The following is a 27,655-nucleotide window of genomic DNA, read 5'->3' as shown; positions in this document are numbered from 1 at the left end:
GGTAAATATGTGGCTGTGAAAATAAATCTGCAAAGTTTTCACAAAGCAATTGAAAGTGGGGGGAAACTCACATTATGAAATAATGTTTTTTTTTTTCTCCAATGCATGTTGGCTACAATTACTGGCACCCCTAGAAATTCTTATGAGTAAAATATCTCTGAAGTATATTTCAATTCATATAAATTTTTTTTTAGCACAACAGGGGCACTAGGAGCATGAAATTGTCCATAAATTAATATATATATATATATATATATATATATATAGAACAGACCAAAAGTTTGGACACACCTTCTCATTCAAAGAGTTTTCTTTATTTTCATGACTATGAAAATTGTAGAGTCACACTGAAGGCATCAAAACTATGAATTAACACATGTGGAATTATATATGGAATTATATACGTAACAAAAAAGTGTGAAACAACTGAAAATATGTCATATTCTAGGTTATTCAAAGTAGCCAAAAATCTGCAAAAAAAAAAAAAAAATTATATATATATATATATATATATATATATATATATATATATATATATATATATATATATATATATATAGTATACCACAAAACTGCAAAGAGTCAAATCCTTACTAATATTTATAATTCATGAAGCACAAAGAGCTTTTTTTCTTAAAAAAAATAAAAACAAAACCTGGGCTGTCTGAATGTTGAAGTAGCTTTGAATATAGAACATGCTGATATAGTGTAAAATGTAAAATGAAATAAATAATAATAATAAATAAAATACATTAAAATACTTTTAAAATAGGGGAAGCCTTTTTTCGTTTCCCTTAAAAGCAAAATAAACTTAGCAACAAGTTTTTAAAATAGAATTAATTGACATTTAAAAAAAAATAAATAGTGAGAAACTGTGTAAAGATGAAAAACGCATAGCACATGATAAGCATTGTACTAGATCAGCCTCATCAGAATTCACTTCTACCACTAGAGGGCATTGTTCTTGTCTAAAATTAGAGGGTGACATGATGGTTTCCATGACAACACATTTATAGGCTAGAGCCCACAGCTTGTAAATAAAATTCAAGATATTTTTAGCTCTCCTACTTTGATGATGCAGTCTCCAGCAGGTGCCGGTTCAAAAGCGCTGGTCAATTTCCATCATCAACACACCCGATACATGTGTTTAATGAGCAGAATCCCTCTAATGAGGATAATCCTGGAAGAAAAGAAAAAAAAAAATGAAATACAATCTCAAATTAACAAAGTTGAAGACTAGAGTTGAAACTAGACTAAAAATAGCCTAATCAGGTTTAGCTCAAAATGAGCTCACATGTAGGATATCCAAAATGATAGAAATCCTAGCATTTTAGTATATTAATTAATCCCAATGATAATACAAAATAAGGTTCATAGTTCATAAATCACGATTTTTAAATTGCTTAATACCTTGAACGTGCTTGTGCTTACTTTTTTAAGAACATGTCAGATGTAGAAATCACAAGAACACGGTCATTCCATAATAAGCAGGTTATTTCATGCAACCATATCATCTCTGTGCACTTACAGATACAGTTTAACACTGGAAAATCAGAGCTGAACTGGTTTCTAACTGATCTAAGCGAATCATTAGCTGGTACACGATGGCAGACCAGCAGTAAACCATCTACCCACTGTAACACCTCCAGCTGAGAGCTGCTTTACTGAGGTTTGACGTTTCAGAACACGGTGGCCATTCACGAGCTACAAACCACAGTCTAAAAACACAGCTACAAGATAAAACCGGATTTTCTATCAGAATATTAGTTTTCGAGACGGTTTCTCAACCAGTAATTCAACAAAGATAAGCTCAAACAAAAAGGCAATCGGCAATGATATGGAAAAGCAATACATTTGTTTAAAATGATCAAAGGTGAAAGTCTGAAAATCCCCCAGCCGCGCGCTCATCTTCCATGCAGACCACGCCCCTTTTCTTCTGCGTTACCATGACAATCCGGGTAGACGTCAGAAGTGAAAACCGCACTATATATAAACTCTGGCCGCGCGCTGCTGTAGCGCGGCTTGCGTGACGTGTTCGGCGGAGCCACACGGCGAGTGGTGACCGAGGGGAGAGAAACCCCCCAACGAAGAAAGAAAACGGTTTTGGAGACTTTTAATTGGTTGTAAAAAAAAAAAAAAAAACTTGGATTTTTTTTTCTTTTAAAGCCCGGTGGTCGTTTTTAATCGAAAGAAACAAAATGGGACGAGGAGTAAGTGTGAATCTGTTTATCGTTTAATTATTGAAGGATTTCTAGGAATTTGCAAAATTGTTTCTATGTTTAAACAAATGGTTTTTAAAGTTGCTGAAAACAATGTTTTGGCAAATAGAGCTAGTTTCCAAATGGCTTCCCGGAGTATGACACTTCCGCAGATTTTCAAATCGGTTTCGCTTAAATGAATGAAATGCGCGCCAGAGTTCACCCAAACCTCATGAAGTCGGTTTTCTCCGACAGAGCAACATGTTTTAAGATTGTGGCCTTAAAAGAGAGGCAAACTCTTATTTTAAGACGTTCTTCGTTTACTACAAAGATTTCAGGAATGTGGCAGACACGCATACTTCCTCTTCTATGGCCGCGATGTTGAACGGCCTGTTTGTCGAAGAAGATATATTTAGTCAATGTCGGGAATTTTACATAGTGAAACTGAAGTAATCGTGTATGCTACAAGATAATCGCTCTGAATTGTCCTAATGTAGCCTATAGCAGCTCTTAGAAAAATCGTAAGTTTCTTTAACTAGTTCGACAAAACATTTCTAGTTTGGTCCGACAACGTGTTTCTGAGTGGGACTGTTTAACCGGGTAACTTAAACCTCGAAATGAACGACGCGCTTACTTTAAATATTTGGTGTAAAACCTCCCCTTTACTTTAAAACATTGAACGAGACGCATACTTTAAAATTGTCCGCGATTTTGTTTTAAATAAACACTGTAAATATACATTAGGCTGAGTTAAACCCTCTGAAATACTCCAACCCTTCGCTTATTGATACGGAAGTCTCGAGATGTATCGCGTAAGTTAACTGTATAATAGTGATTACATTTAAACTCTAAACCCTTTAACTAATAACTAATTAGTCAGTTTAAACACTGAGATACAGAAGATAAAAAAGTTACGCTAACTCTTGCTACCACAAGCTACATAGATTAAAAAAAAAAAAAAAAGCCAGATTTTAACCATTTAATGTAAAATCATGTAGTTACTCGTTTATTTAATGGCGATATCGTGCAGTTGTTTAATTTTATGTTTTTCACTTTTTTGCTATTTTAGGGCGTAGTAGTTTAACATGATAAAGTTGTCTCGGGTTTGAGGACTATTAAGTGGAGCAGGCTGAGTTAGTTTAATAAACGCTTCACTTCAACGCGGTCACTGCTATGAAAACACGTCTTTGTGTCCCACAATCCCGAATTATGGACATTAATCTTAAATTATATTCTGGAAGGAACTGTAAAATTCCCCATTGTCTGCATGAATATGCTTGGATCTTAATTACGCTTTCTTTCATTTTTTCCTTTCACATTCAGTCATAATCTTATGATTTGCTTGGAGTAGGGTTCATTAACTCCTAATATGATTCCAGCATGCAGAGGCATTGCGTGAGAGCCGAATGCCACTCCCTGATGTGAGGCTTTGAGAACCAGTGTAAATGTGAATTATGCATTCAGTCCCAGGGTTTTCCATGTGGTGGAGAGCAAACAGCCATCCGCATGTTTGGTGCATTGAGCTACGCCCCATCCCCATCAAATCCCACCGCAGTGGGGCAGATGTCTGGCCTCTGCAGACACACGGTTGCTGTTTGCATGCAAGAGACTGATATGAAATAACAGCATTTACAATATAGAATTTTTCTGGAGCATAATAAAGAGTCTAAATGAAATGCTGATTTTTTTTTTTTTTACATTTTGAAGTACTATGGAGTTACCATGATGAAATTTATAGTAATACCATCAATTATGGTATTCATATACATTGTATAGAAATAGTATCATATGCCATGGTAATACCCATTTCTAGCAACCATAGACTTTGAAGGGGGTGAAAATCTGATTATATTTAGAGTAATTTTTTTATTATTATTTATTAATTTATTTAAAGCGCAAGCTATATTTTCATACAAAAATGTTAGTATATTGTGTGTTTTTGGACCGGCATCAGGTGTTGACCACAGCTGTATTCTCGCTCCCCTGAGTGTGTATATAATCCAAGACTTTCGCTCCATCTCCGAAAAGTTTAACATTCTTTCCATTCATCACTCACTATGTGTTAGTGAGACCTTTTGTCATTGAGAGTCCCATCTGACAGAGGCTGACCACTCCTCCCCACTGACCCCGAAGGCTGTCTCAGGGGCCCCCCTACCTTTTTTGGTGCAGTGAACTATGAGATCGTAACGTGCATTTACCTCCGTGTAATTGCTGCTTTCCCACCCCCAGTGGAGAAAGACAGAGTTTTCCAAAATGCACAGATGTTTATTTCACACATTGCAGTAAGGTCCAAATGTTTCAGACCATCTTGTAAATTTGTCACTTTTAGGATTTTGAAAATAATATCTTTAGGTTAAATGTAAGTAAATGAGTGTTGCTGATCATGTGACTTTCAGATGGTCAGATTTTCTTCCACTGAAGCTCAAGATGCTCTTTGGAACCTCTGAAATCATGCTGGAAAAACACAATCATCAGATTTTGTTCATGAATGTGTAATACCAAGGCATTCACTATTTTTCATAATTTTCTTTTTTTTCTCCATTATTATGCTAAATAGAATGATATATTTTATGTCACATGAGAAAATGCTAACTAGAAGCAATTTCACTTTAGGACCCCACTGTATGCTTTTGTTCACTTTTTTTTTTTTGTCTGTGCTCTTAAACTGTTTGAGTTTATAAAAAAAAAAAAAAACTTCAGCACAAATTGCCCTGTGACTGGTGTGGAGGAGTGTGTAAACCATGTTTTCTTTACACCCTCCCCTGCCACTTCTAAAACCATGTTGGGTCTGACACGTGACTTAACCCATTCACGAGCCTAGAGGTGTGGCTTTGTTTCCAATGGCAACAGGACAAAGTCCCAGTATGAGAGGAGTGATATGTTCGAGCAAGCCATTTTTGGCTCATGTGCAAGATAAAGACTTGAAAGAACAGAATTGAAAAAAGTTATATAATCCAGAATATTCTCTCCACAAATGTAAATATGTGTAGGATTTGCTATGGTTGATTTATTTCCCCCTCCCCTCATTACTTTCTTTCAACCTTGTGACATTTTCCACACACGTGCATGATGTGAAAAGTGCTTATATGCATATGAGATGTGATGACTAAGCGTTTAAGTTAACCAGCATACCCAGATGTGAAAGTGCTTGAAGTAAGCTGTCATGTTCAGTTGGGCAGTATAGGTGTCGAGCTCTTTGTTTCTGGTCACTTTCATCGTCTGTTGCTTTCGTGTACAGAAAACAACCAGTCCAGTGCAGATTTGTATCAGGACATGGATAGACCTGCAAAAAAAAAAAAAAGATGCAGCATTAAGTTCTTGTTTCTTTAGAAGATGATCTGAAGTCATCAGAGCTGTCAAAAAAAATGTTTTAAATGGTTGCTTTCTGTAGCAACAGATGGCAGATCAAAATGATATAATCTGTCATTTTATGTTAATTGACTGTTAATGATAAGAGTTTTAGAAATTTTGTCAGAAGTATTAGTGTTAGCAATTTTCTGAAAATGTGTAGGCTTTAACTTTTTTTTTTATGGTCCTTTTTGCTACTTTGCTTTTCTCTTTTTAGTAATTTGTAAAAATTGTTTGATCAATTGACGCATCATTTTTCAAACAAAGAGCCTGTTGATTGCTAAGCTGATTTAAATTGACAACCAAATTGGTTAAAATGCTAATTTTTGTTGTGAGCTCTGTTTGCATTTTAGGAAAAATGCTTTTGTTAGACTGTGCACAAAAGATTTAATGGTTGTTCTTTGCTTGCTCCACCACAGGAAGGTCGAGAGCAATATGAGCTGGCAGCCACCTCTGAGCAGGGGGGCAAGAAGTCAAAGCCCAAGGGAAAGAAAGACAAGGATAAAGATATGGATGAACTCAAAAAAGAGGTGGACTTGGTAAGTCAGTTTAGTTCTTTTAAAACACCTTTTGGCAAAAAAAAAAAAAAAAATCACAACAATTCCATTGGTCTTTGATGAGATGGTGCAATGTTCTTTTTTTTTAACTATTGTAGGATGATCATAAACTGACCCTGGATGAACTCAGCCGAAAATACAGCACTGATTTAAATAGGGTAAGTCTGTTTCTGTATTAAATTTGAAATGAAAGACAATTTAGACTCTGTTTTGTAAGTGTAATGGCATAAAGCTCTCAGTTTGGATTAGTGGTCGACCGATATATCGCTAAAGCCGATATTTTTAGCGATATATCGCTATATCGCCATTTTTCAAATATCTGCATCGGCCGATAAGTTTTTCTGCTCTGTCGATGTGTTGGAAGTGGGACTAAAAATTTTATTTTACATATTTAGTTTTTAATTCACTATCAAGTGATTGCAAATTTTAAATATTTAGAATAATAATTTGTAAAGTCATATCGGCTATCGGCCCCCCTGCTTTCCAAAATATCGGCATCGACTGTCAAAAAACAGATAACTTAATTATCTAATCCATCCCTTTCCCCAGGGATTGACAAACGATCGTGCTAAGGAAATCTTGGCACGTGATGGACCTAATGCATTGACTCCACCTCCAACAACCCCAGAATGGGTCAAGTTCTGCAAGCAGCTCTTTGGAGGATTCTCCACTCTCCTTTGGATTGGAGCCATTCTTTGTTTTCTTGCCTACGGCATCCAGGCAGCCTCCGAGGAGGAACCTGTCAATGATAACGTAAGAAGAAATCCATTTTTGTGTTTCTTAAGGGTTTGTCTTTTTTTTAAATTTTGTTTTAGCAGTATTCCTTACGTCTCCTCCATTGTCCTGTGCAGTTGTATCTGGGTATTGTACTCTCTGCTGTCGTGATGGTCACTGGATGTTTCTCGTACTATCAAGAGGCCAAGAGCTCAAAGATCATGGACTCTTTCAAGAACCTCGTCCCTCAGGTACTGATGGCTCCCTCTGTGTTTGTGTGTGTGTCTATATGTATATATATAAAAAAGGTCAGTTTATTTTCCTTTCGTGATTTGAATTGAATTTCCACTTTGTCACATAGCAAGCCTTGGTTATCCGTGATGGTGAAAAGAAGAATATCAATGCTGAAGAAGTTGTGGTTGGAGATCTTGTTGAAGTCAAAGGTGGTGACAGAATTCCCGCTGATCTGCGTGTCATTTCTGCTCATGGATGCAAGGTGAAATGCCATTTCCATGAATCAAGGTGAAGGGCCTTCTCCAATGGTACATTCCTTGTCTACAAGGAATCACGAAAGATCTCGTCCTTTCCAGGTGGACAACTCATCCCTCACTGGAGAATCTGAGCCCCAGACTCGTGCTCCTGATTTCTCCAATGACAATCCCCTGGAAACCAGAAACATTGCATTCTTCTCTACCAACTGTGTTGAAGGTACAGCAACAAGTTCTTGTGGGAGTCAAATTTGTGTCCATTAAAGTTGATGTTTTCATTGCTATTTGTTTTTCTTTCAGGTACTGCCAGAGGTGTCGTCATCAACACCGGTGACCGTACTGTCATGGGTCGTATCGCCACTCTTGCTTCTGGTCTTGAAGTTGGTCGAACTCCCATCTCTATTGAGATCGAGCACTTTATCCACATCATCACTGGTGTGGCTGTCTTCCTGGGTGTATCTTTCTTCATTCTCTCCCTGATCCTTGGTTACACTTGGTTGGAAGCTGTCATCTTCCTGATTGGTATCATTGTTGCTAATGTGCCAGAGGGTCTCCTGGCTACTGTTACTGTAAGTGTCAGAATCATTGCTACAATTTAGATTAATTGTAAACTCAAATGTAGACAGACCTTTCTTTTATTCTATATATTTTTTTTTATAGGTGTGTCTAACTCTGACTGCCAAACGTATGGCGAAGAAGAACTGCCTGGTGAAGAATCTTGAAGCTGTGGAGACTCTCGGCTCGACCTCCACAATTTGCTCTGACAAGACTGGAACTTTGACCCAGAACCGAATGACCGTCGCTCACATGTGGTTTGACAACCAGATTCATGAAGCAGACACCACAGAGAACCAGAGTGGAACCTCATTCGACAGGAGCTCTGCTACCTGGGCCATGCTCGCACGTGTTGCTGGTCTCTGCAACCGTGCAGTCTTCCTTGCAGAACAAGAAAATGTCCCAATTCTTAAGGTATGTGTTGATGCTTTGTGAAAGTCAGTCAAAGGATTTACCATCCCTTTCGAAGTCTGCAGTAGTCTTTGCATGTTACTGATGCCATCTGAAGGTTGTTTACTACATGCTAGCCATGTCTGTCTGCTCGTGTTTAGTTTGGCTGTTTGCCTCTGGGGATTCTTTGAGCCCCATGATCTCCCTAGAGCCTCTGACCTGAACACAGTGTTTCCCTGTAAACTCCATCCAATTTTTACTGATTCTGACTTGTTTTGTAATTGGAGAAATTGTTGGACTATTACCTTAAATTGCCTTGCATTTCATGGATCATTTAAGCTGTTTTAAAATGCAGTAGTGTTTCTTAGTCCTGTGTTGTTGTTTTAAAAAAATTGTTTTTTAGACCGTTCCTTGTTCTTATGCTTTTCTGTTTCTTCTCACAGAGAGACGTGGCGGGTGATGCCTCAGAATCTGCCCTGCTGAAGTGTATAGAGCTCTGCTGTGGGTCGGTTAAAGAGATGAGAGAGAAATACACCAAGATTGCAGAGATACCATTCAACTCCACTAACAAATACCAGGTAAAACCACCTCCTGCTTTGGTCAAGCCTTTGAATGAAATTCAGATATTCAGACATGTTCTGTTTATGACCCTTTTAGCTCTCCATCCATAAGAACCCCAATAGCAATAAAACTGAATCCACACACCTGCTAGTAATGAAAGGTGCTCCTGAGAGGATCCTGGACCGGTGCAGCTCTATTTTAATCCAAGGAAAAGAGCAGCTGCTTGATGATGAGATGAAGGACGCCTTCCAAAATGCTTACTTGGAACTTGGTGGCCTTGGAGAAAGAGTGCTGGGTAATTTAGCATTTTAAGTTGTATTTCTAAACCGTGTTTCCATTCTGCACTTTCCATCTAGATTTTGATTTTCCACAGGTTTCTGCCACTTCAATCTTCCTGATGATCAGTTTCCTGAGGACTTCCAGTTCGATTCAGAAGAGGTGAACTTCCCCACAGAGAACTTGTGCTTCATTGGCCTTATGTCCATGATTGACCCTCCTCGTGCTGCTGTACCAGATGCTGTGGGCAAATGTAGGAGTGCTGGAATCAAGGTACTTCATAGACATACAAATAACTGCTGGTTGTTTTTAAGAAACAACCAAAAACATATTAAATGCTAATACAAAATCTCTTTTTTTAGGTTATCATGGTTACTGGTGATCATCCAATTACAGCCAAGGCCATTGCTAAGGGAGTGGGCATCATCTCTGAGGGCAATGAGACCGTTGAAGATATTGCTGCTCGCTTGAACATTCCTATTAATGAGGTCAACCCAAGGTAGGGGATTCCTCCTCCTCCTCAGTTTGGATGTTTCTGCCTGGATTTATTGCGTCCAGTTTTTCATTTCGTTTTTAATGTTCTTTTGAAGGGATGCCAAGGCTTGTGTGATCCATGGTGGTGACCTGAAGGATCTTTCCGCAGAGCAATTAGATGATGTCTTGAAACACCACACAGAAATTGTGTTTGCCAGAACATCTCCTCAGCAGAAGCTGATTATCGTTGAAGGCTGCCAAAGACAGGTTAGTAGCCTTTACAATCTCCGATCAATCAAAACTTCACCAGGTCATTTTGATAAGATAAGAGGTAGGTACTTTACCTGGTTGGTGCAATGCAAGATGTAACTTCTGTCCACACTGAAATGGAACATATAAAGTTATAGCAGAAACCAAACTATTGACGAAACATGTTGTTGCAATTGTAGCTGGTTAGGACAAGAACTTAGGCATGCTACGATATGATGTAAGATCCATTTGTTTGTCCCACAGGGTGCCATTGTAGCTGTAACTGGCGATGGTGTCAATGATTCTCCTGCTCTGAAGAAGGCTGACATTGGTGTGGCTATGGGTATCGCTGGATCTGATGTATCCAAACAGGCTGCTGACATGATCCTTCTGGATGACAACTTTGCCTCAATTGTCACTGGAGTAGAAGAAGGTATGACATGTTATTGGGAACTTGATTGACTGAAGAATTCTGAAGGGTATTTGGAGACCTGTTTCTCAAGCTTGTCTTCCACTTTAGGCCGGCTGATTTTTGACAACTTGAAGAAGTCCATTGCCTACACCCTGACCAGTAACATCCCTGAGATCACCCCCTTCCTCCTCTTCATCATTGCCAACATCCCTCTTCCTTTGGGTACCGTCACCATTCTTTGCATTGACTTGGGGACTGACATGGTAAGAACTGCACTTGACTGGTAATTTACCACTTAATTGGTCATCCTATCGTATTGTTGCATAAACATCAATGTCTTCTTTCGTCAAGGTTCCTGCCATTTCATTGGCCTATGAAGCTGCAGAGAGTGACATCATGAAGCGTCAACCCAGAAACCCCAAAACAGACAAACTTGTAAATGAGAGACTCATTAGCATAGCCTACGGTCAGATCGGTGAGAGTCTCGGATACTTCACAGCATAAACTTTTGCAGGCTTTCTTGTGCATGACTTCTCTACCACCGATTGCATAAAGTGGAGTTTGGTGATTTGAATCTCATTGTTTCACAGGAATGATTCAAGCTCTAGCCGGGTTCTTCACGTATTTTGTCATCTTGGCTGAAAATGGCTTCCTGCCATCGACGCTGCTGGGCATTCGAGTGCTTTGGGATGACAAACAAGTCAACGACCTGGAAGACAGTTATGGCCAGCAATGGGTGAGTGTTTTCAGTCAACCAGTAGGCATATAATTGTTCCTTTTTTATTTTTCTTAATTTATTTTTAATTTTTTTTTTTTTTTAATTTCGTGTTCTTGGTCGTTACAGACTTATGAGCAGAGGAAGATTGTGGAGTTCACATGCCACACAGCATTCTTCACCAGTATTGTAATCGTGCAGTGGGCCGATCTGATCATCTGCAAGACCAGAAGAAACTCTGTATTCCAGCAAGGAATGAAGTAAGTAAATGGGCAATCATTTGACCCAAGCTGAATCTCTCCAATCAGGGATAACAAGTCTTATGCATTTTCTGTTGTTTACAGGAATAAGATTCTCATCTTTGGCCTGTTTGAAGAAACCGCTCTTGCAGCTTTCCTGTCCTACTGCCCAGGCATGGATGTTGCCCTCAGAATGTACCCACTGAAGTGAGTCTTGCTCGTTTTGCTGTCATTTGAGGAAAAAAAGCTGAACATGTTTCAATATAAATAGTTTTTAATGTGTGTAAAATTAGTTATTCATTACATGAGTTTATGCCATGCATTATGCAAACACTATGTAAAACATTGGCATAGTGGCTTTACTGTTTAATTTATTTAAAGAAAAAGTTCAGCATGACTGATGTTCAATATTTAAATAATTTTTAGGTTAAATATTTTGATAGGAGCGTTTACTGGGAGGATGTAATATATTAAACAGCTGTCTAGAACAGGTGTGATTAATTTTGGTACAATTTCTTTTCCAGGCCAAACTGGTGGTTCTGCGCCTTCCCCTACTCGCTCCTCATCTTTATTTATGATGAAATCCGAAAACTTATCATCCGACGCAGCCCAGGCGGTAAGAAAATACTTTATTGCATCATCCCTCATAACAATGAGGATCATTTTTGTTTGCGTATTGTGTTAAGTTTTAATAATGGTTTATTTTTAAGTGCATCCGCCATCTTTGGATGGAATTTTTTTTTCACACTGTTAAGGCTGAGATTGCTTCTCAATGAAGAACACGTGATAGAAGCCAGTGTTTGACTTTAAAACGGTGCCCATATAAACAGTTGAATATTTAAAAAATTTTCCACCAAATTGATGGATTTTCAAGACCATACAGATCAGAGTTTACATGCATGAAAACGTCCTGCTGAGCTAATTTGAATTTTATATTTTTGTCATAGGTTGGGTGGAGAGGGAGACCTACTATTAAAGCATCCAGTCTGCATCACACAAGTTTCTTTGCATGGTTGTCTTGCTGCTCTGAATTTTAACCTGTTATTTGGATGTTTTTATATAGGGAATGCTTGTTACAAACACTGAGATCTTGAACCAAGACATTGTGTGCCTTGTTTCTGAAGCCGGACCAATTTTATACATGGTTTTTAAAAGTATACTATAAAAATAAACTTGCAGTCAGGTCCCACATTTGTGTCAATTCCTTGTTTTTCATTCATTCTTCAGTTTGTTCAGTTTAATTTGGAAAGGTCTCTGAGCCTGAGTGCATGCCCAGAATCCCCCCTTTTTTGTCAGGTGTTTTTCATATTTTATTTTTATTTTTTTATTTTTTTACCATTATAAAAATTTACCATGGTGACCATAGTTTGCACCAGAATATCTCAGTTTCTCGTTTTATTGTTACTGCTATAACAGCAAAAAAAAATGTAAGCAATGTAAGTGGTTTCCAGAATAATCAATAAGCCATAGTAACATGTTTGCTGAAAAACTTGTTACCATGGTGTATATGTGTGTGTGTATATGTATATGTATATATATATATATATATTATTTTTTTTATTATTACTTTAAGGGATACCCTATAAATCTGTACATGAGTGTTAAAAACAGTGGGAAAGAAAAAATAAACTTGCCTACCTCCTGTCCGTTTCAACAGCCTCAGCTACTGAAAAATAACAAAAAAATGCATCATATTGCAGTGCAATATCCTTCTCAATGGGTGTGGGTGTGTTTTAAGTGGGTTTTGGGAAGTGTGATTCAGATCTCATGCCTGGAGGAGACCGGAGATCCACTTCTCTCCACCCACGCTACCGAGATCTGGCCAACAAAAAAAAAAAAAACTTCCACTGTTTCAGTCAAAGTATTGTGTCAGAATCACCAGGGTGGTCAGGGAAAGGGGTATCCATGCTTTCAGAGATAAACTAATTCCGTTTTTTTTTTTAAAGTTACTAATTCTAACTAAAACCAAGAAATCTGATAATTTGTAGAATTTTTTGCATTTGATGCTACATCTAAAGAGTGCACCAAAATAAAAAAATGGTATGCATTGTAAATCCTGCATGTTTTGAGTAATTTCTAAAAGTAATTATTTAACCTGACTGCAGTGTTTTGTGATGAATACATCGTGTTGTGAAGGTGTCGTGAGTGTTATTCTTTAGAGGTGCGTGAAATTGTTTATTGACCTGCTATTAAAGAACCATTTAAGCAGACAAGTAAAACCAATTATCCGTCTATGGCTTATTTAGTTTTTTGAGCACAAGTTGACTTAAACACTTCTAATTTGGAACAAGGACCATTAGTCTTCCACATCTTGCATTATTTTCACTTGTTCCCTCTCTGCTTTTGAGGCAGTGAGTTTATCTTTGGATGATGGCTCTTGGTTAACAGCCTGATCTTCCTTGAGGAGCGTATCTGTTTCCCAGTGAAGTCTGGCTGGGGGCCATACTGGGAGAATGCGGTCAGGTGGGGTTAAGACTGAAGAGGGATTGTATAGTTTAAGCCTGGATGGGCTTGAATCTATTTCAGTCTTTTTTCTGTTGAATGATCATACTCTACTAGTAACAGCAATTTTCTATCTTTCAAACGAGGCTGTTGAAATGGCATTAGCCTTTCATCTGTTTTATTTGGGTACATAGGATGCAGGTTAATAGTTTAATTACCCACAATCAGCTCATTCCATTCTGTTTTCCATGAAATTATGCAAGCTGTGTCATTATACTCAGTATTATGTGTTTTGAAGTATCTGTTCCACCCGCTGAGAACAGATCAGGTTGTGCTTTTTTCTGAGACGCAAGGTTATCATAACTGTTTGACCTTTTTACTTCAGCGTTTCCACCGATTACACAATGTACAAAGTCTGAGTCAAGGCACAAGATCAGTTTTTAAACTGCAGCATTCCCTCTGATTCAAGTCAATTTGCTCATCAACCTCCAAAAAGGTGAATCGCGTGAAAAATCTGGGTCTTTTAGTCCAAATTTAAAAGAAATTATATTTTGTTTTGAAGAAATTCCCAATTTTGGGACAGATGATATTCGCATTGTGCAATAAATGAATGAGAATTCAATTTAAACCTCCTTCCTCATGACTACTGGCATATAAATAAAAATAAAATCCATTTTGATTAATAAGATTTGGATTTTTAAACTTTTAAACCTTTTTCCTACAAATCTCAGTAGCTACTATTATCTATGACCTATTTATCTGTTATTATTATCTATTATTATATTAGAAAAGTACAACTATATGCATTTGCATCCACATACTGGAGGAATTTATGTATGCTAGTTTAATAAAATAAAGCCAACTTTAATAAAATAGTACTAAATTGCATTACTACACAATTGTCATTTAAAATAATATGACCAGTCTTAAAGGACCTGATTTGTATTTATTTTTTTGCCCATAATGTAATGTCATCAATTGTGTTCCCAATGTTGGATTTACTTGCTTTCTGTTCATGAATCATTCCCATTTTCCCAATATGCCAATGGCAGGATTCTGGTGAAGTATTCTTTGAGCTCAGTGGAGATTTAAGGCAAATGTCTTGGCATAAAAAGAAAATGAGTAAATCCCAATTTCCTGGAGTAGGGGAATTTTTGTTCAGTTTGTACAAACCAAGTTTGTTCATGTTGTGTTACTGCATGATTTTTGCATGACTTTCACATAACTATGCATTTAAAAACGAGGTTGTTCTATGTATTTGGTCTGTTAGGTAAAAACTATTTATGAGAGACTGCAAACAAACTCTCCTCAAAGCAACAGAGACAGCAGTTTTAATGTTTGATGCACCCTTAACTATAGACAGACATGCATGTGCAAATGAAATCGATTCCAAATCATTCTGGGCACAAAAATCTAATGGAATTAATTAAAAACAGAGCTTGTCGATCATTTTAGCCTATTGAAACATTGTATATGCAGATCCTAAATGTGACTGTATGGGAATGAAGACTGTTATGATGAAACCAATAAAGCAGAATTTCTACCATGTGTATTGAAAGCATTGCTTCAGCTGATTCGTTGCAGGGCTATGTATGTGTGTGTGTGTGTGTGTGTGTGTAGGCAGTCGCCAAGAGCCCTGGAGTCTCGTGCATAGTCCATTTGCTAATGCACATTCCCCACACTTCTGTTGAGAGCCTTAATGGAGCGTGTCAGTTTGGGGTTGGGTTTGGTTTATGGCACATTCAAAACAACAAGTCATGCATATCTCCTTAAAGAATAGAGTCAGTAAAAACTGCTAATTTGAATAAATATGACACCATAAATACAGATATATGATTATCTGAAGGAAAATTAGTGGCAGAATATTGTGCCATTAACAACTTAATAAGAGCAGCATGGTGCTTAATCCAAGTGAAAAGAGTCCCTCAAGTTTCTGTGCTATTCTGGCTTCTTTCAATATAAGTCTGTGATTTTTCCACCTACAAGTGCATCTGAAAAAAAAAAAAAAAACTTTAAAAAAACCAACAGTGACCATAAAAAATTTCATTCCCACACCATGGATCCCAATGATTATTACAGGGCCATCTTGTTTTCAAGCGAACTTTCCAAACCCCTCAATGTGAATCCTCTAGGAAATGATTTTCTGTCTCAACTGGGCTTAAACAAGGCCTATGAAAGTGCTTCTCTTTAATAACGTTATATTTCATCCAAAGTATTCAGCTGCAGTACTTCATCATACTTCTCTAACACTAACCATGCCTAGTCAGGGAAAAAACGAGTTGCACTTTATTTTACAGTACGTGTACTTACATGTATTTATAGTGTACTTATAGTGTATTTAACTAAGAAAGTTCTGGTAATACAAGGGAACTGGGTAGGGTTAGATTTAGGGTCAGTGCCTAGTTATTACATAGTTATTGTAATTACATAAGGAACAGGACTGTAAAATAAAATGCTACCAAACACTAGTAATATCATGAGGCAAGTCCAAAGTATTTAGTGTAAAACTACTATCATCCTATAAAGCAGAGATGAGCTGCAGAATTGGGCTCTTCATGACACTCAGGAGGAAAGAGGCTTGATTAAATTAGAACGGTCTTGCACCAGTGCTAATTACCAGCTCACACTTCCCATTTGAATTTCCAATGAGCACTTTCTTTAATGTGAAGGAGTCAAACAAACACACACAGGCACTTAAGACTGATGTTTCTGCCGCCCACATCAGCTTTGTTTTAATAGTGCACAAAATAAGACTTCTATATTACAAAGCTTCAGACAAAAGTCAGAAAAAATGATCTGGATATATTTTTGTGAAATTCACCCAGCAGACAAAAACAATTCCACAAAAATCTATGGAAGTTTTCTTTATCAAGACATTTTTATAATTAATTCACAAGCTTTGCTAATTTCCCCTCACTAACATACCTGCTATGGCAAATCAAAAGAGTGATGGCTCAGTCCTTGTAATCTGGCTAAGTGCATTTTCTGAGAACCCTCTTAAGGCTCTCTTGGAATTGGTCTTCATTCCATTATTTGAAAATGCAATGTGATTTTAGGACCATTTCCAGTGCCTGCTGGGGGCAATGTGGCAGAAAGATGGAATCTGAGGGTCTGTAAGTTCATGATGAACCTAGTATATGATTGGATTAGTATATGTATTTTTTATTTTAATTTTTTTTCTTGTGTGCTTGTGGCAGTGCATTCTGGGATTGGCTTCATACCTGCAAACTCACATTTCAGCACAATTCGACGTTCTGAAATTGAAAACAATCACGCTATTCGTGCAAATCCGAGGATTTGCAGCACAAAAAGTTCCAAATTAAAACAATTGACAAACACGTAAAACTAATAAAAAATTTTGCCCTGCACTCTAGAGAAGGGAGTGTTTCCAGCATTATAATACTCTGCAGTTTGTTCAATAACAAGTGAGCAAAATAAAATAAATGCTTATGTTTTGTTTAAAGGGTAACCGCTGATATTCTGCTATTTCATTAGTGCCACCTGCTGGAAGAAAGTGAATTAGCATTTTCATTCAGCTGTCTGACGTTTTTGTTTAGTCTATTTATTATGCTAAAATGACGTTTACAATTTTATAAAACTTGCCAAAAAATATATTATTTGAACTGTAAAGTTGTTTAAATTGCAATTTTATGGTCATGTTTCAGTTTAGGGTTTTAGAAAATCACTGCATCCGAAATAGCATACTTCTCTACTTTATAGTATGATAAAAACTGTATGTGAGGCAAGTATAACCAAATTCATAGTGTTCGAAAAAGTAAAAAAAAGTATTTAAAAATTATAAGATGAACCTACTACTATCTGGATTCTGAAGTGCGCTGTTGGCATAGACAGTAAAAGAAATGGACACAGCGACCCCATTGGATTCAACAGAGACAAGTGAAGTCAATTAGAAGCACGCACTTCCTGGGGGTCGAGCGTACTGTGCAGATTTAAACTGAGCTTGATGACATAATGTGATGTAAGCAACCTGTCTGACAATTGCAAGTCTTCTAATAGCTGTGCCAAGAGGAATCTGAATCACCCACCGAATCTTGCAGATGAATGGGAGTCAATGGAATGCTAATAGCTCGTGATTAAAAAAACTAATCAATGGTGGCGCCTGGGGAAGCTTCAATAAAATATTAAGGTTTTGGATTTTGTACTCGGGGTCTTATTTAAGCCAGGATTGCTCTTCTTGGTCTGACGGTCTTCACTCTTTGCTTCAGGCTAGTTTTAAACTCATGCCCCTTAAAAATGTGAGCCAGTAAGCAATAAACCCAGGGAACCAGAGAACAAACCAGTGCTGCACTGCACTTTCTCTGGAATCTTTGGTAACACTATGAAATGCCTTGTAGAAAAGCTGTGTATATTTTTCTCCTAAGGTATTTTAGGAGAAACATCTAAAGCGTAATTTACACTTAAATGAATATAAGTTCATTAAGCATTATGAAAGATCAACCTCACAGCAGTAACTTTTTTTTCTCTGAGTGCTTTTGGTGTGAAAACACTACTAAAGAAAATGTGAACTCAACAGCACTTCCCAGCAAGTTGTGTCCCCAGAGCAAAATGTAAAACACAAGCTCTGTGGTGATTGTCTGATTATTTAATAATTGCTTCATACTGAAACAACTGGCGACACAGTCCCCAGACTCATAAATCCAAAGCAAATCAAGGCGAATTGACATGTGAGCGCTGTTAATCTATCAAGAGCCGACGTGAGAATGATTTGCCATGCAAATGCAAACTGAAAAATGTTTTTTTTCTTTTTCTCTTCTAGTGTTGTCAAAGCTAAAGGGACGATTCTGCAGTGCAGAGTATGAGTGCACATGAATAATACATGAGGCAGTGTGTGGCACTGGTAATTTATGAAAATATCCCCAGCCTTAATGATCTATGAGCCGCATTTATGTGACTTGAGACAACAGCCAGAGCTCTGACAAACACACAGCACAGAAACACTTGAAACATTAAGCACACAATTAAAGGGAGACAAGTGAAGGATAGCTGACTGTGAATATTGGCTGATAATGGGAATTATGCAGGCAGGACATGTGTCCCCTGCGTCTATATGCTGTGATGTTCATTTCGCATAGAAAACAGAAGGCAGATACTAAGAGTTACCCACCAGATGTCATATTTCAGCTCTCACAAACATGGTTATTTGTGTGGAACTTTAGCAATATTAGGTTAGAACAGAGGAGAATATAATCGCATCAAGCCATTATACTGTGTATGATTTTACTGCGAGGTTCTGTGAGAAGACAACAGGAGAAAGCTAGGAGGGTCTAAATGGTTGCTAAGGCATTTACTGTGGTGATGTGGATGGGTTTTAAGATAATGGTAGTGGCTGAACATTGATGGGTGGTTTCTTGTGTTTTTTGGGTGGATGCTAGGGTGTATAGGTGATTGGTGGTTGTTATGAGGTTTGGGTGATTTTATAGGGTGTTGCTAAACAGTTGGGCATTGCTAGGTGGTTGCTGAGTGGTTGTTTTTGGGCCGTTTCTAGGATGTTGCTAGGCAGCTGGGCATTGTTAGATGGTGGCTCGGGTGTTTTGGGTGGTTGCTAGGTGGTTCTTGTGAAGTTCTAGGTGAATGGTTTCTAGGTGATTGATGTTCTGGGTTTTGCTATAGCTGTTTTTTGTGATATTTTGGGTGGATGGGTTTTAGATGGTTGTTATTGTGTTTTGGGTGGTTTCTAGGATTTCTTTTAGTCTGTTGGGTGGTTTATAGGGTGCTTTGCGGGTTGCAAGGTTATTGCTGGGTGGTTGTTATGATATCTTGGGTGATTTTTATGATGTTGCTAGGTGGTAATAAGTGTTGTGATGGTGTTTTAGATGGTGTTAAGGATGTTGGAATGCATGCATTAACAAACGTCAAAAATAAGAACAAGTATTTTCTTTTCTTTTTTAATGGTTTCTCTCAAATATTCCAGCTTTTAGGGTTTCCTGCTCCATCAAACCTTTTCTTGTAGCTTATGTGCAGCACATGCCCATCTAATTTGATTGTGCCTTTGAGAATCACCCTTTCAGTTTCTATTCAGTAATTATTCCACACACTATCTGCTGTTGAACATATGACAGGGTGTTGGGAATATCTTGGTCAAACAAGGAGACTGGAGTGGAGAAACGTTTTCAAATTCCAGAGAGTGGCTATTTTTAGACCGATCATACCCCTGGGGAAGCTTGTAGGGCTTCAGCTCTGTAAGTCGGGTATGATTAGAATTAAATAGACAGCCCAGAGGAGGCCACACACAAATACAACCACTCACACATACACTAACACATGTGCTTGTGTGTGTTTTCCATTATATCATTCAAAAATGTGGGATTGTTAAGATTGTTAAATATTTTAGAAAGAGGAGTTTTATTCTCATCAAAGCAGCATTCAAGTGATTAAAAAAATATTTTTTATAAATACTAAGTATTTTTGTGGAAACCATGATAAATGTATTTTTTTTAAAGCATCCTTGCTCAATAAAAGTATTAATTTATGTATTAAATATATCAATTTAATTATGTTTTTTACTATTAAACTGAAATTCGTTTAAAGCTAACAAGACTTAAAAGTATTGTGGCATATTAAAGCCACGGCTTTATTGCATCCTAATATTTATCTAAACCCCAGGTTTGCCAAACCAGAGCACATGCGCTCTGATGTTGCGTTCTCTGCCCTGTGGCTGCATGTGAGTCACCGGCATTAAGCCCGGCATCTCTGCAGGAGTTGGATGGCGGGTATCAGCATGCACCGGACCATTCCTGTCCTTCCCACAAATCCATCCTCCCACACCAAAGGCTTGCAGATATTGGGTTGAGGTACCTGTAGCGTGTGCGAGCCAAACCTTTTGAGAAATGGCAGTGGTATTTTTTTTAAATACTATGTTTTTGTTCCCTAATACAGCGGGCTACGCAAAACTATAAATTATGTGCATACTGTGAATTATGAAATTTTATGTTGAGTTTATGCCGAGGAGAAGATTATACTCATAGAAAAGAAAGACAAAGAAGTGCAAATGAATAGCATTGGTAAATATGATCATCCAGCAGGTGGGATTTTGTTGAGTTAAATCCTATTTGTTGTGCCCTATTAAACAGACATAATTCTGTAATTCCCCAGATGTGATTTTAAATGCGTTTGTTTAAATGCTGTTGTTTATCATCTGTTGGTTTATTAAGTTTGTGTCTGCAGGGTGGATCATTTGCTTGTAATATTGCGATGTGTTGGCTGCCTGTTGTGTATGAGCTGCAAGCTGTCACGTGTTCCAGCAGGAAATGGAACAATTTGGTTCCATCAACATCCCTTCCTCCATAAACACTACGCTGTATCCCTGCACTATTGAAATACTCCTGCTATGATGAACATTATGACAATATGGGCCAGCTGTGGCCTAATGGTTAGAGATTTGGACTAGTTACCAAGGTCGCCGGTTTGAGTCTTGGTGCTGGCAGGAGTTGTAAGTGGGGTGGAGTGAATGAACAATGTTCTCTTCCACCTTTAACATACATGACTGAAGTGATCTTGAGCAAGGCACTGAAGCCCAAGATGCTCCCTGGGCGCTGGATCTATAGCTGCCCACTGCTCCGGGTGTGTGTTCACAGTGTGTTCACTTCTCACTGCTGTGTGTGTGCACTTAGATGGGTTAAATGCAGAGCACCAATTCCGAGTATGGGTTACCATACTTGGCAAATGTCACGGCTTTTACAATGTTGTTATCTGTAGTCAGCATTGTCATTATGACACCTTTTGTATTATACGTATTGGCCTGTCATTCTGCTTTTCTGCAACAGATATCTCTTGCGCATATGCAAATAAAATATCCACCCATACATTGACTAATGAGTAATGGAGACATGTTCCTAATGTGTGAACCTAGCACATTAAAGATGTTTTGCTAAAAGATTAAAGCTCTCATATTAAAACTGTGGAAGCTTGTTTCCATCAAGGCATACAATTAAAGAATGAATGAATGAATGAATGAATTAAAAGTAAAACTGCAATATATATATATATATATATATATATATATATATATATATATATATATATATATATATATATATATATATATATGTATATATATATATGTATATATATATATATATATATATATATATGTATATATATATGTATATATATATATATATATATATATATATATATATATATATATATATATATTGCAGTTATAAGTAAGTGCAATACTTATATTGCACTTACTTATATATTTATATATATAAATATATTCAATTCTGACTTTTTTTTTACTTACAATGAAATCAGAATTGCAAGATATAAACTCAGAACTGCAAATACAGGTGCATCTCAATAAATTAGAATGTCGTGGAAAAGTTAATTTATTTCAGTAATTCAACTCAAATTGTGAAACTCATGTATTAAATTCAATGCACACAGATTGAAGAAGTCTCAGGAAACCATTGCAGGTGTTTTGAGTTGATTAGCTGATTGGCATGTAATATTCGAATTGATGTGTTTTTGTTAAATGTGAGCCAAAGTCATCACAATTAAAATAACCAAAGACTTAATTAAAGTACTTCAGTCTGTGTGTACTGAAATGATTTAATACACAATTTGTCTCGCAATTTGAGTTGAATTACTGAAATAAATGAACTTTTCCAAAACATTCTAATTTATTAGTATTGCTGTATTGCTAAGAAGTCTTTTGGACAACTTTAAAGACCATTTTCTTAGTATTTACATTTTTTGCACCCTCAGATTCCAGATTTTCAAATCAGTGTATCTCGGCCAAATATTGTCCTATCCTTACAAACCATACATCAAAGGAAAGCTTATTTATTCAGTTTTGGAGTAATGTAGAAATATGAATTTCAAGAAATTGACTGGTTTTGTCGTCCATGGTCACATGTATCACATTTTGAGTATTTCATGCATACTGAAAATATGAATAACATACAGAAATACGTAGCTCAAGCAGCCTATTGTGTGATCGAATGTAAAATGCTGAGCTAGCCTAAAACCTCTTGTGGTGAAGCTGGTGTTCCACTCCCTTGAATTCTGTTTAATTCCATTTGTTGCTGGGAAACGGCTATTGTCCTGTTTATATTATTATTGTCCTTGATGGATGTCATTAACAATAGCATGTAGTGTACAGTTCCACATAATACAATGCTGCACAGCAGCTGGTCTCCGTTCACAAGCCAGTGGTTTTCCTCCCACAATCTTGCATGACATTTATATTATTATATATTTATTTTTATATTATATTATTATAATTGTATATAAGGGACCACCGTTTTCTTTCTGGCCAGAGCATCTTTCAGTTTGTATTATGTGCATCCTAGATAATTAACAGTCATGCTGCAAAAATAAAAATGGGAAGTACAGAATGATCATGATGCAATCCTTGAGCAAGAGCAGATGCTGCAGTGCTACCATAATCATTTTTTTTATTTTTTTCTATGAAATATATGGAGCATATTCCATGAGTACTTATAATATAGAACATCACATGCGCAACTAAACAAATAGACATCTTTCCTTAGCAGCCAAATGTTTCTTTCATCTCTGCCTGGAGGGGAAAACAGACGGATCCCAGTGAGACAAAATGGAAACATGCCACATTGTCAGGTACAATAGTGTGGAGTGAATTAATGGCTGCAAGATGCTTCCCGGGGATTGTTTTATTTCTCACGCCACTCATTCATAACTCTGGAGTGCTTAGTTAGGGTTTAAGTATCAACATGGTCTGATATTCTCTTAAGATCATTTGGTCTGCAAAGAAACAGATGAGAAACGTTTGAGATCACAGTGAAAACTGAGAAGCAGGAGTAAGCCCCCGTTAGCTATATTTTCTATTTACACTCCATTTAATCTCACTGGGGTTTAGGAGAAACATTTGAGATGTTAAATAAGTCTCACTGATGATTTTTCTGTCCTGAGAAAGGTTTTCTTATCTGGATCAACAGTCCATCTAACGGAATGTTCTCAGAAAGATTTGAATTAACATTATCTGGTATTTAATAATGTTCTCAATACATTACAACAAAAACATTTTGAAACCTATTCGTTTTTTTATGTTATTACTTATTTCACATTCATTTAAAAGTAACATTCCTATAATGTTTGTAAAATTCAAAAATGGAATGTGGAAAGGGAAAGATGTAAAAACTAAATGGGGAATATTTTTTGGGAAAAAAAGATTTGTTTGCTGGAAGATGGGTAACAGCAGCTTCAATCAGGTGATTGTATGGTCAATGCAATCAATGTTCTTATCCGGTACAACCACAGAAACAGCAGGCCATGAATTATAAGAGGATAGTGGACATGTAGTAAACACATCTGTTTGAGAATGAGATAATTACACAACAGCAGAACCACAATGTGTTAAGGATTCTTTAATATTGAGGTCAATTTAAAACTTCTTAAAATTATAGGGCCCCCCCCCCCCCCAAAAAAAGAGTAAAAAACCTCACCTTCATGTCATTCCAAATGTTTATGTCTCTTTCTTCTCCTAAACAGAAGAGAATATATTTAAAAGAACAACTGTAGCCAAATAGTTGCTAGTAGGCATTGACTTTCATAGTATGGAAAATAAATAAATACAATGGCAATCAATGACTACTGTCAACTGCTTGGTTCCCACATTCTTCAAAATGTCTTCTTTTGTATTAAAAAGGAGGTTGAACTATCCCTTTAACAGTTATTTTATGTGTAAATAATCCTTCCTTTAACCAAAAGTAAAGTAGTTAGCACACTTTTATGTCCAAATTTTAAGTCGAGTCATTGTTACACAATTAAACCAGTGGCTTGAGTTTGAGACAGAGTTTGTCTGATGACGACTTGAAGATGTGTTAGAGTAACTTGTTTGAAAGCGAGCAATGTTTTTTGCAGTTCCCCTTCGAGGGAACATCGAACTGCGTCGAACGAAACTTTGGGGGAAGCCCCTCAGCGCAGCACCTCTGAAATATGAATGAAACTGAGCCAATCTTGATTGATGTTGCGTCATGACGTAATGTATGACATATGCGGCATATGCGGAAGCTATAAAAAGGATGCCGGCACACAAGAGAGACAGCTTTCTATTCTTCAGCAAGCGCTCTCTGTCTTGTTTGTCTTATTTGGTGTTGTAAACTTTGTCATTGGGGTTTACCGTTCTATCTAGATTTACACAACGAGTTGCCACTTATTTAGCCCCCGAGTCGGCATCATCCCTAAAAACCACGGTGCTGCAGGGCAGGGCTTATATGGCTGCGGGTCGGGTAAGATATTGATGAGGGCGAGGGTTCAACTCCGGAAATTATTGCGGAGTTGAGGAAGGCTGCAGATTTGTCTCTCCTAGTCACCAAGGAAATGGCCCGTGCTATCGGCCATTCCATAGTGGCAATGGTGGTCTCGGAGAGACACTTGTGGTTAAATCTGTCAGGCATCAAGGAGAAGGACAGGGCTTTCCTCCTTGATCCCCCGATTTTGCCTTCTGGCCTGTTCGGCGACTCAGTTAATGTCGTCATTAATGTCGTCGTCGACAGGTTTCAGGAGGCAAAGAAACAGTCTACAGCCTTCAAACAATACCTCTCTCGCCGCCCGAGGCCTAAGAAGCCTGCCCCAAGCTTGGTTTCTGTCCCCTGGGAGTGTCATGTTGCCAGAAAGCCGTCTCGACAGACACCTCCCTCATGGGTTGGGTCGCGGTCATGGACGGCCACTTTACGAGAGGTCTATGGCAGGATCATTATTCCTCCTGGCATATAAACTGCCTGGAAATGTTGGCGGTGTTACAAGCTCTGAGGAGCTTCCTGCCGGATCTCAAGGGTCAGCACATCCTTGTGAGGACAGACAATATAGTCGGTGGTGGCCTATATAAACCATCAAGGGGGTCTGAGGCCTGGGGAATGGAGACTCCATCCCGAGGTAGTGGAGTCAATATGTCAGAGGTTCGGCCCAGTGGAAGTGGATCTATTCGCGTCTCGAGAGACGACTCTCTGTCCACTGTGGTTCTCCCTCACACATCCAGCCCCACTGGGGTTGGATGCCATGGTACAGACGTGTACCATGGGAGCTTCCCATCAGGAGGGACCTGCTGACACAGGCAGCGGGCTCAATACTTCACCCTCGGGCCCGAACTATGGAAACTGTGGGTCTGTGAGTCCCTGAGGGGGCACAATACTGAGAGGCCGGCCTGTCAGCAGGAGTGGTGGAGATCATACTCAGCTCTAGAGCTCCCTCCACGAGGAAATTGTACGGCCTAATATTGAATGTTTTCACCATTTGGTGCAGAGAGCGTGAGGTGGACCCAGTTAACTGCCCAGTGGCTTCAGTGCTTGAGTTCCTCCAAGATCGCTTCTCAGCTGGTCTTACCCCGTCCACTCTCAAGAGCCATGTTTCCACTATCGAGCTAGGACCGGGCGTGCTAGTGCGTGCCAGGGCCAGTCGCGTTTCCACTGTCACTTCCGGGGCTTGATCGTGCCTCGCCGGGGCTTCCTCGCGGCCAACGGCCAGGTTTTTTCGGCCCGACGAAATCCTTGGGCCAAAGCGGGCCAGCTGGGGCTAGAGGAGGGGTTATGAAGAAAGGCGGAGTTTCTCCGTGTCTGGAGAGCGTCAGCGCGGATCATTTCAGAAAGATAACAGCTTTAACCCCAGCATTAAAGACGTTTTAAAATAAGCTGAGCTCAAAACTCACTCTTAGTTAGCAGCAAGTGTTTGAAATAACTTGATCCGGTGTGGATTATAATCATTAAACAAGGCAGAAATATTTATAAGCGATGTAAAAGACTATGCACGCTTAACAGTAATGTTACCATAGTAAACATGGTAAAAATGACCGCTTGGATAAATCAGATGTCAGCTTCTTATTCTCTATCACAATTGTGTATTTATTAAGTAACATTTTATCTGTCGTCTCGTTTCATGAGTTTAGCTCTCCACGTTGCATATCATCAAAATATAATAATTATTTTTGTTTGGGAGCTTTTATAAAAATAGCGAGTCTGCACAGCGGATCATTTCAGAAAAATAACCGCTTTAACATCAGCATTGAACACTTTTTTTTAAATAAGTTGAGCTCAAAACTCTCTTTCAGTCAGCAGCGAGTGTTTGAAATAACTTTATCTGATGTGGATTATAATCACTAAACAAGACAGAAATATTTATAAGCTATGAAAAAGATATGCACGCTAAACTTGTTACCATAGTAAACATGGTAAAATATGACCGCTTGAAGAAATTAGACGTCAGCTTCTTATTCTCTATCACAATCGTGTAACTTATTTTATCTGTCACAAGCCTCGTCTCGAGAGTTTAGCTCACGTTGCCTATCATAAAACAATATAGCCTAATAATGTTTTTTTGTTCGGGAGCTTACAAAAATAGAGATATTATCATTCATTATAAATGTGACGGCTGTGGCTAATAAACAGAAACAGACTTGACTGAACAAGCAGGCTATTTTCATGAGCATTAAAAATAAATAATTAAAATAGAAATAAGTGTATTTATGTGTGAATAATTTTGAGTCCTGATAAATTAAAACAATATGATCAATGTATCACTTATTCTATAGTTAAAACAGCGATGCTTTTGAATTTGAATATATAACAAAGCATGCAAACAAACTGCTGCTTTTATCATCTTCGTTTTGTGATCGCGCATGTTTCAGTGACTTATTTCTTAGTTTTCTGATAACTTCTCTTTGTTGGTGAAATTTTGAGGTTGCATGACGTTGTTCTGAGAGGCGTGTAAAGGGCGTGTTTTAGTGACGTGCAGCGTTGCTTCAAGCTCCACTGTGGAAACTCTGCGCTATTCTGGCCTCGGTGCTACTGGCCCGGGGCTATGAGCCCCGCCTGGCCCGCTTTAAGCCCTGGCTCGCACTGGCCCGACAGTGGAAATGTGGCTAAGGTGTACTTGGCTGCCATTTCGGCTTTCCATGCTCCTCTGAGTGATGGGCCTCTTTGGAGACAGCCGTTGGTCATACGTTTCCTCCGTGGGGCTTGGAGGATAAGACCTGCGGCTCATACCAGGGTTCTCACTTGGGACCTGGCGGTGGTTCTCGGAGGGTTGGTTGAGGCCCCC

At 38.1% G+C, this 27,655-nt stretch overlaps 1 protein-coding gene across 1 annotated transcript; it reads left to right on the top strand.

Annotated features, from left to right (window-relative positions):
- Nucleotides 1-1,979: 1,979 nt before the first annotated feature.
- Nucleotides 1,980-12,365, top strand: LOC128012821 (sodium/potassium-transporting ATPase subunit alpha-1). The gene is made up of 22 exons (XM_052595403.1): nucleotides 1,980-2,210; nucleotides 5,966-6,085; nucleotides 6,202-6,261; nucleotides 6,653-6,856; nucleotides 6,955-7,068; nucleotides 7,179-7,313; nucleotides 7,408-7,525; nucleotides 7,606-7,874; nucleotides 7,966-8,274; nucleotides 8,694-8,828; nucleotides 8,908-9,106; nucleotides 9,185-9,360; nucleotides 9,450-9,586; nucleotides 9,678-9,828; nucleotides 10,075-10,243; nucleotides 10,331-10,485; nucleotides 10,574-10,697; nucleotides 10,813-10,958; nucleotides 11,067-11,197; nucleotides 11,282-11,383; nucleotides 11,701-11,792; nucleotides 12,124-12,365. Exons 1-22 carry the CDS (start codon nucleotides 2,199-2,201, stop codon nucleotides 12,150-12,152), a joined length of 3,087 nt encoding a protein of 1,028 aa, XP_052451363.1. The 5' UTR covers nucleotides 1,980-2,198; the 3' UTR covers nucleotides 12,153-12,365.
- Nucleotides 12,366-27,655: the final 15,290 nt, after the last annotated feature.

The sequence above is a fragment of the Carassius gibelio genome, chromosome A1, assembly GCF_023724105.1.
Source record: "Carassius gibelio isolate Cgi1373 ecotype wild population from Czech Republic chromosome A1, carGib1.2-hapl.c, whole genome shotgun sequence".
Classification (NCBI taxonomy): domain Eukaryota; kingdom Metazoa; phylum Chordata; class Actinopteri; order Cypriniformes; family Cyprinidae; genus Carassius; species Carassius gibelio.
The sequence above is the reverse complement of the archived record's forward strand: the minus strand, read 5'-3'. Positions and strand labels throughout refer to the sequence as shown.

Excerpts from the sequence above, each read along its gene's own strand:
- LOC128012821 (XM_052595403.1), top strand. Across the intron at positions 10,698-10,812 it reads CATAGCCTACGGTCAGATCG|GAATGATTCAAGCTCTAGCC; the intron begins GTGAGAGTCTCG and ends ATTGTTTCACAG. Across the intron at positions 11,793-12,123 it reads CATCCGACGCAGCCCAGGCG|GTTGGGTGGAGAGGGAGACC; the intron begins GTAAGAAAATAC and ends TTTTTGTCATAG.